Consider the following 9,985-nt stretch of genomic DNA (forward strand, 5'->3'; position numbering starts at 1 on the left):
AGCTAAAGCTTAGTGTGAAATAATGCCTTTGTGGTAACATAACTACAGGCTCAGCAACAGTTTCTGATCTTTGCAATAATAATACTCAGAACAAAACAACAGAAACAACAAAAAAAAAAGAAATCAGCAAAAAGAACAGGGAAGGCACAATACAAAGAATTTTCTTAGAAGACTTAGGTTCAGATCTTGACTGAGTGAACCAAACCCTTGGCTTGTAGAAATGTGGAAATGTAACCCTACAAGCTAAAATGTGCATGAAAGTTTATTGCAAGGGTGAGAAAGAACCATCCAGACAAAACCTGCAGCCTCTTTCCATAAAGCCCATGTCCAGTTCAAGGAACACACAATCAGAGATGCACTCATTTACATTCCTCAGTTTGGTGAACTCGAACATTTGCAGAAGTGTTTCTCTGAATCGCATCAATCATGCTTTAGGAACGATAACTGAGATGTGTTACAAAAGGGCACTTTTTCTTCTTGTTATTCATATTAAAACCCCTTACTCTATCTAAATATCAAAGTGTTTGTCACTTTTCCCACAAGTCAAGATGACTGGCTCCTGATTCCTTGGCTTTCTGGGTCCTTCTTCTCCTCATACTCAGTCTACAATAGAAATTAAGTGTGTTTTCTGTGCTTGTCTAATATTCTTTCATCTCACTAGCAATTCAGACAGTCCAGGAGGGGTTGAATCCCCAGCAGGAATACTGCATACTGAGGATCCCTAAGTTTTCACCAGTTTTAGCTACATTTAGGTAGACATAAACTATCCTAGCCCTTTAGCTCTTGTTACGGCTTTGTAATAGTATTAAGCTGAGCAAGTAAAAAAATAAAATAAATTTCTTTTTCAAAAAATGCAGTCTTTTGAGAAAAAACAAAATACATTCTTCAGCCACATTTGTGTTGATTAAAAACTGGTAACATGAATTCTCTAAGTTCTTACGGTAAAATCTGTGCTTTCGTTTTGCTTCATTCTGAATGTTTGAAATTGAGTTGAAATTGCATTTCAGTTTGGTTTTGCTGTAATCTGAAACATACCATCCTACATTCTTCAGCTGGAAGGGTGTCTTTCCAAAAGTGTAACAATATCAAAGAATTTATGAAATAAGATCTTTTTATTCTACACAACAGTGCGTTGACAGGTAGTGAAACTAAAATGATGAAACAGAATAGGTTTTGGAAGGCTTTCTGCTGCATGATATGTTTTGAAATTTATTTTTCCATCTCAAATCACAAAACAAATCACAAAACTTTTTATAAAATGGTAACTCTGGTTTTCATTTGGCTCACAGGCTTTTCAGTCTTTTTCGCAGGTGCAGTTGACATCGACAACAGGAAGAGAATAGATGTAAGAGAGGGAACACATCAGTTTTATTTAGTAGTCCCCTAAAAAGAAAGTAGACACATCTCTATTGTTGCTCTTCCATGGAAAAGAAATAACACAGTCCTCTTCTGATTTTTTACTGTTTGATTTTCAGTATACTCTTTAATGTTTCATTTGTCATCTTCTGTCAATTGAAGGGAAAGGAATCATCATTCCTGTCAAAAAGGCACTAAACGGCTGTCACCTTTGTTTATAGTTACAGCTTGGATGAAAACCTGGCATTACTGAATTTCCAAGTGAGCTTTCTGTCCAGAGTGCCATAAGCCAGTGGGTATGAAGAGGAGCAAAGAAATCCTACCGGGATTCAGCGAGGGTTACTTCAGAGGCTGTAGTTGCTCTTAGTTCCTAATACAAAACTAAAATACATCCATCCACTAAGTGTTTCAGAAATGAGGCAAGCAGAAAAGTGTAGCATTTCTCTTTCTATGTCAGAAGCTTGAGGGCTGATGTAAATGGCAATAAGACTGGATCTTCCCACCTGAAGAATCCTTACTGAGATTTTGTTTCAGTCTACCTGTATGTCCCTTTGCCTGTCATAGTTTAAATATAGCTCTCCCTAAAATAAAAGCAAAACCATGTCTTTCTAACAAGGTTATTTATGCAACAGAACTATATTTTTACAAATTAGGCATATGAAACCTTAGCTGAGGGCTGATGTTTTAAAATTATCCTGCAGCAAAGTTTCTCTTGCAGAGAATCCATGCAAGCTCCACTGATTTGAATTGTCTTGGAAACCTGAAATTGAAAGGAAGTAACTCATAAAATGTAAGGGGAATCTAATTCTAATCTTCGTAAAGGTTACTTTCTCACTTGATTGATGACATTTTCAAGTTAAACCCCAAGAGACAGACAGAGACTGTGGTTGCAGTGGGGGAAGGACATAAAGTTACCCTGAACGAGATGAAAATACAAATACAGCGTTAACTAAACCCAAATAGACACAATAATGGGAGAGGTAAAGTATGTTGAAATGCCACATTGTGGTTCCAGCAGCTTAACCTGGGCATTTAAAAAGCAAAGCACCACAAGTAAGGGTGACTCAGAGCAGGAATTTCTGCTAGTCCTGGCTTTCCTGAACAAGCAATTCAGGATTAGAGCCCCAGAAGGATTTGGCAAAAGGAAAGGCAAAGTTGGAAGGAGGATTTTCTGTACTCCACATTTCCCCAAGAAGCTATTTGCCCTGGAGAATGACTTGCAACAACAGCCCTGTGTGCTTTGCATGCCCCCTCCTCCCCTGCAGAAGACACTAGGGAACCATCGCATCGTTCTTTTGCTCCTTGTGATGAACATCTGAATCATCCTTTTGGAGAGCTCTTGTAGGCACCTAACCACAAAGTCTGGTACCTTTCAACCCTTAAATTTGGGAGGCACTTGTGTTTTATTGAAAGTAGTGTTTCACATGTGCATAAAATTTGCCCTTAGCCAGGCCACGAATCCTGACACTTGTTTTGCGTACTGCAGCATCTATGCATGCATTTTTTTATCTCTTTCTTATCAGGACGGGCTCCCAGAAAAAGCAAGTTTAGAAGAAAATACATTTGTGATTAGCCCTAACACAAAACTGAATGTAAGAGGTATGCAATAGTTTTATGATCAGTGTGACAGATTTAATGGAAATTTTCACCTATACTCCTACCTCCCAAGTACATACGATTTCTATAGGAATATTATCTAGGGGTGAGATCCCCTAGCCTGTGAGAGCAAATATCTTTCACTTGCAAAGGCTTATTATTGGAGCTCTGTAGATACTTTGATATAGATAAAAAAATTTCTGTTTGTTTTGTGAAGTTTAGGGTTGTTAGGCACAAAGGGGTGCCACTTGAGAAGGATTTTTGAGGCAACAGAGTTCATGAATAGGTATTTACTATGGTAAGTCATAGATAGAAGAGCTGAAATAGATAGCATTAAGGGTTTTTTCCAAGAGCTTTGTGTCAGTGAGTGCTTTTTCAAGTTCCCCCGAAAACTAAAGAGTTAGTTTCATTCTTGATATAGCTCCACTGGCAAGAACAGAATTTAATCTGCAATGGATATGGCTCAAAGGGTTTTTGATCAGTTGCGATCATGTGACGTGCTTCATTACTTGGAACATGTTTGCTCTGTGTCATGTGCATGATATATTAGGAACACATCTCTGACTTCTTTGCAATTCCTATTTTCTTGTGCCTTTTTCTGGGCTTCCAACAGCTCAGGTAGAGGCTCCTGAAAGACTGGCAATAGTAGTTAACATCACTTGATACTGACTCTCACTGCTTCTGAATATTTTCAGCTGACATTTGAAGTGTTATGTCAAATTGATCAGGTCAAGAAACAATATAAATAAGCCCCCACTGAGCTTCTTGCTGCTGTAGCTGTGCTTTTTCTGGATCTGCACTCAGTTTATTTTTAGAGTTGAGTATCTCTCTGCTGCACTACAGCCTTCAGTAGAGGCTTCACCTTTGCCAGGCCTCAAGAACCATCAGCAGTTATTTTGTGAAAAGTCTAGCAAGTTATTCAGCAAGAGCCTCTGTTAGAAATCACGGTTTTGTCAGAATGGTTATTTCCAGCTAAAGCTAGCTAGCACTGAGGACTGACCTCTCTGAGGGACTGACCTGTTACACTGCTCATGGGCTATGACCACACACTTAAATTAAAGGTCTTATTTAACTAGATCTGAGGTTAAGTGACACCAACTGACTGGCACCTGCAGTTTTTTGATCTAACCTCCTACGGCAGGTGTGTCTTGCAAAGAGATGCTTGGATTAAACAGTGCAGGTGATCAGAGTCCACAAGTAGGAGTGCGTGCCTGAACCCACTCTCTGCCCCTCTTTTATTAAACAGCATAGATGTGCCCAGTTATCGGCTGGCTTGGCCTGGCACCCTGTTCAGGCCCCTATTGCCACTCTTCACAGAACCTACTGTTGCTCTGTCCTCTGCCTTTCTGGTCATTCATTGCCATTTCTTCACTTTTTTGACCCTGTACTTTTGTGAAACTGCATCCCTGTACTTGCAGCTTAATGAAAGTAACCATGCATGCATGTAGCACATTGAGGCATGAGGTCTTGTTTGCAGCTGCTAAATGCTGCTACACTGTATAAAATAAATAAACTGAACCATAAGCTATTGCGTCTGCCAAGAAAGATCTATATAGGCCAGACAGTAAAAGCATGGTTTTGCTTTGTAGGCTGCAAAACTGAAACTAATTTTGCAGAATTACAGGTGATGCCAATAAGACAGCTGCAAACAGAACATTTTTAATAACTTAACGTCTTGTAGAAATTGAAACTCAATAGTGCTTTTTTTTTGTTAGAAGAGGGCTTGTTACTTCTTTAGCCTAGTCCCTTCAGCCTGTAAACTAGTCCAAGTAACTGCAATCTGTCCCTGGTTCTTGATTATACATGGTGTTTTCCTTATAGTCTGTTTCTATCATTAATATACCAAGAATAATTGATTGCAGGTTCTCCTTTCCCCAAGAGAAAAAAAAAAAAAAATCCAGCACTTACTTGGAATGGATCACTGTTTAGTTAGACAAAAAAAAAATAAAATCAGAAAATATTGTGTATTACAAGAAGCAAGGTCATGACATCCAGAGTAGATAGGATGGATTTAGCTCATGGAGATCCTATGGCACAGTGTTCTCATCAATTTAATTTCAATTTGTGACGTGATTTTCTTTATGTTACAATAACATAAGAGGTGCGATAACATATGGACTGCAAAAAGTATCAGAAAGCCATTCAGCAGGGAAAAAGTAGCTGCTCAAAGCTAGGAAGAAGTGAGACTGGTAAAACATTACCATGATTCAGAGGGAGGAGAGAGTTTTCAGGAGATAATTTTAATGGATTCAGTTCATTCAGAGATAATCTGTCAATCTACATAGGGCTTTTTCTTAGTTTGATTAATAGAAGAAGTATGTTCTTAATTTCTGTTTTGACATATTGCTTTTCTCTCTTGACATTTGTCCTCTAGGTTTTTAAGCCAAGTGTTCATGATATGATCCAGCTGGCTTATAGGGATCAACAACCTCCTTGTGAATAATGGTTAAAAACGGATCCCACCTGGACGATGAAACGCTGGCAATGCTCCAGAATAAAGCTATCTCCATCACCCTCCCAGTTGTGTATACACTGGTGGCTCTGATCAGTATCCCTGGCAACTTGTTCTCCCTTTGGGTGCTTTGCTGGCACATCAAACCCAAAACGCCTTCTGTTATCTTCATGATCAACCTAAGCATCACGGATCTCATGCTGGCCAGCTGCTTTCCCTTCCAGATTTCTTATCACATCCAAAGCAATCACTGGCTCTTCGGCAAGACTCTTTGCAGCCTTGTGACTGTGATGTTCTACTCCAACATGTATTCTTCCATACTGACCATGACCTGTATCAGCATTGAGCGGTACATGGGTGTGGTATATCCCATGAAGTTGATCAAGTGGAGAAGAAAAAGATATGCCCTGGCTGCCTGCCTAGGTATGTGGATGTTCTTGCTACTAGCTTTCTACCCACTAGAAAGCACAGATCTGACCTATGAAGTGAAAGAATTGGGGATTATAACCTGTTTTGACGTCCTCAAATGGGATATGCTGCCCAACTTCGCAGCCTGGGTAGCCTTTCTCCTCACGCTATTTGTCGTGCTCTTCCTGATCCCTTTTGTTGTAACAGTTGGATGCTATATTGGCACCATTCGGAAGCTTATTCAGACATCAAACAGATATGGTAACAGGCAGAAGACTAGATCCATATACCTAGCAATTATAGTCCTTTTGGTATTCATCACTTGTTTTGCCCCCAATAACTTTATCCTACTTGTGCATATGATCATCCGCCTATTTTATGACAGGAGTTTGTACCCTGCCTACAAGCTCACCTTGTGCCTCAGTTGCCTGAACAACTGCATAGATCCCTTCATTTATTATTTTGCATCCAAAGAATTTTACCAGAAATTCATGCAACTGTTTCGCCCTAAGGTACTGCTCAGCGAGAGTTTGGAAAACAGAAGGGAAAGCTTATTCTCTGGCAGGACCATGTCAGCCAGGTCAATGTCAAGCGGACCTATGGATGGGTTAGAGGGAGTAAAGGTCTATTTGCAAAGGCAGGAAAGTGTTTTTTAGCCTTAGACATCCCCAGAAGAAAGGCACCTGTGAGATCCATGAGTAGACAGAAAACATTTCTTTTTGAATGGCTACCCTCAAAATACCTTGCTCCAGTGACAGAACGCAAGCCATACTTATATTGTGCATCCTACTTCAGTATTTTCTGGTGAGAAATGGAAGCATTAAAGGAACGGAGTTTATTCAAGAAGGCACTGAAGCAAACCCGACATTGATAATTAGGGCTTGGCCTGGAATTGGTCCTACTGCATGAAACCAAGGGATAAGTTTAGAACAAACATTTCTTTCAGGTTGTGTGATCTCAGTGTTTAACCAAAGGCTTGTGATCCTCAGTGAATGTGAAATATTACTGTATATGAATTAGAGCATAAACGGAAGTTGGATTTCAGGTAGGGGAGTTATTTTTCTAAGCAATGTGCTGGGTTTTTTTGTTTGGATTTTTTTTTTAAATGTATTGCTTTCTCTCTTGTTGTATTTCTATAAAAGAATGAGTAAAACTATCTTGTAATTTTATTATTAATGCATAATGCACAGCCACTGTGAATTTACCACAACACCCGTTTATCAGAAACAAACCATACTAACCTTTGAAAAGGTTTATATTATTATTTATTTCAATTTTATACAGCAAAATATCTCATACAATGAAAGGAAAGCTAGAACTAACAATGTTTGAGACTACTTCAGCTGCTGAGTGGATTGTATTTTAATTTCTTGAAGTTATTAATTTCTCAGGACAGTGGGGAGAAGTCGATTTAAGAAAACGTATTTTCTTACATTGACCTACTACAGTAATAATGCTGCTGCTTGTATGTGATTGGTATCAACAAGTCATTTTCACCAATTCACTATAGGCTATATGCAGAAGCGCCATCCCTCTCAGCAGAGAATTTAGCTTTAAATAGTGCACGAACAGCGAGTTTATCTTCTTTACAGTGATGGTGTGGATTATTAACCAGATTTTCAGCTGGATATATGAGAATTCAATCACAGACTGGAGTGATTCTGTGCCAGCGGAAACCAGCTGAAAACCTGTCGCTATGGCCAGATGTCAGAAACGTACTTCTTTCAAGCCGGCAAACAGAAAAGAAGAAGAAAAAATGAAAGCAAGGCTTGAGCATAGGAGATGTACCAAATATCCTGGAAACAGGTTATGGCAGGTTGATTGTGCAGTCCTGTGTTTGGGACTCCTCTCTGAAATATCCTTCTCCAGCTTGTTTGCATATACTGTGTCATGTTTTAACTATTCTCACATCTCAACAACTGCCTGTGTTCTTGGAAAGACAACTGCTACAGAATATGTACTGGGGACAGACAAAGGCAGTTTTCCCTGTAGTATTCACACCTTTTTACCTACCTTTGGCCCTCAATGACAGTGAACAGCCAAAAAACACCAGACAGAGCCAGACAAGTTTCCCCTCACAAGCAAGACAAAGCTATACGGTATCCTTTTACTGTGCTGTGACTCCATCCAATGCCGAGTAGGAGGCTGTCTTCGACATAGTGGATAGTTGGTCCAGACACCACGTGCTAGGTCTGCCTTGAGCAGACCTATACTGATTTCTGAGCTCCTGTGCCTAAGTAAAAGGCAACACCCAAGGCCCTTAAAATTTGCCTTTTTTCTTTGTGTATGGCATGATTAGAAAACAATTTTCCACCACTAATCACCATTAATTGCTTCCCGATAGAGGCTGGATAACCAGAAAATCAACTGTGAGATATTTGCATGCCCTATCTTCTGCTAACGTATCATCAGTTATTGCAGCAGGATAAATGTGAGTGCACCTAGTACTACCTTTCAAAAGCCATCTGAAGTGTTTTGTGGCATTTCACAGAGTTAGTTTTAATTGATCTTCACATTTTCTGACCACAAGGCCAACCATAGTGACATGTAACCTGTCCAAACCTTCCCATCAATTTGCCTGCAAGCTATCCTGCACGACCAGCCTGTGTGCTGGGTGCGTATGTGCGGTGAGATGGGCTTGCTACTTTAAATCACCTCACATGTCCTGACAGAGAGGACCCCACTGAATATGTTCCAGTGGGAGTCCGGGGCTCTAAGCTCCTGCGTCAGCTCTAGCACATGCTCCAAAATGCCTGCTTGTGCCAGGACCTCCAAAGAAAGAACGATAGCTCTTCCTAAGCCATCCCACATCCATCAGGCAGAAATTAAGTTAGTTTACTTATGCTTTGCAAACCTGCGTATTAATTCAGCAGTGCATGGTTTCACCTTGCTGTTCAAGTCCCTTCACCATCCATTTTCACAGAATTCCAGCTTCCTCACTACCAAAACTGTTTTCAGAATTTTGCTGTAGCAGAAACTTTTTTGGAGGTTATACTGAAATCTCTCTCCTTTTTTTTTTTTTTAACATGCAAGTATTTTTACAATGAAAACCATTACTTCTACTAGCTCTAATGCAGATTTTCACTCTGTTTTATCTTGAACTTGATCCTCAAGTGCTTAGTACCTCCTAAAATGTGCTGCAATGTGCCTGAACTGTAACTGACACCAACCAGAGCCAAAAGGGCAGAAACTTTGCACTTTGAACATCAACTGCTATATTTTGAAAAATACTGAATTGCTCCTTTTGCAAGAGAGAAAAGATGCTCACAACGGACTGAAAATGTTCTTCTCTCCAGCCTCACGCAGCTCTTCATAGGCCTTAATCCCTCTCCTGACATTGTCTAAAAAGGAACAGGACGGATGCCTCCTTCAGGTACCTCTTCATGCCATTTTACTAACTAGCCTCTAGTTAGCTCAGATTAGGCAAAATTCCCATTTGGGTCAGCGGGATTGTTCCTTGAGAAAGAAATACAGAAATGAACCCAATGACTGCAGTCTTTTGAGTCTGACGGTGTATACTGTGAATTTTTGGGGGGGGTGGTTTAGACAGGAGGAGAAGAAATCATTAAAGTAGCCCAACATACTGGTTTTTGACACTGGAAACATGTCCTTCTGGAGCACCATAAGGCAGCAAGACTTCTGACCAAGGAGGTCAGTGGATGTGAGTTGACATATATATATATATATATATAAAAATATATACACACAAATATAGATGGCCATTTGAGATATTATTGAGAAGTTCATGTCTATATTGCCTTTCGTTTGGGGAATACGGGTCCTGGGCAACATGCGTACCTGATTGCCTCTGTGGTTAATGTTACTGAAAAATGTGGTTAATTTTACTGAAAATTTTACTGAGAAGACATGAATGTATAAACTTCTATTTGATTTTGGGATTTGTTTTTTGAGGTTTTTTTTTAATTATTGTTTAGCAATTTAATCTATGAATGTGCTTGGATTTTTTTGTATATATAGTAATTAAAAAAAAAACATAAAAAGGACATGGTTTAAGATTCTTTCCTTTGTTTGCACCTGCCATGTGTGAGAAAATTCCAAGCTTAGAAGAGGGCAGGAAAACCAAGTTATGAAATAAAATTAATCCGTTTCCTATTGCTATTGTGCATTTTTTAGATTTCTGTATCATTTTAACTCTCTTATTTTTCCCAAGAA

The 9,985-nt window shown here is 39.4% G+C and overlaps 1 protein-coding gene across 3 annotated transcripts in view; it reads left to right on the forward strand.

Moving 5' to 3' along the window:
* P2RY8 (P2Y receptor family member 8) overlaps window positions 1–9,754 on the forward strand; it is a 36,765-nt gene extending 27,011 nt beyond the window's left edge. For all 3 annotated transcript variants that reach the window (XM_072849553.1, XM_072849554.1, XM_072849555.1), the window contains one exon: window positions 5,327–9,754. In XM_072849553.1, the coding sequence (XP_072705654.1) occupies window positions 5,395–6,468 (1,074 nt within the window). In that variant the 5' untranslated portion in view covers window positions 5,327–5,394 and the 3' untranslated portion in view covers window positions 6,469–9,754. The remainder of the gene's footprint in view (window positions 1–5,326) is intronic.
* The last annotated feature ends 231 nt before the right edge of the window (window positions 9,755–9,985 follow it).

Source organism: Ciconia boyciana, chromosome 1, assembly GCF_034638445.1.
Source record: "Ciconia boyciana chromosome 1, ASM3463844v1, whole genome shotgun sequence".
NCBI classification, from domain to species: Eukaryota; Metazoa; Chordata; class Aves; order Ciconiiformes; family Ciconiidae; genus Ciconia; species Ciconia boyciana.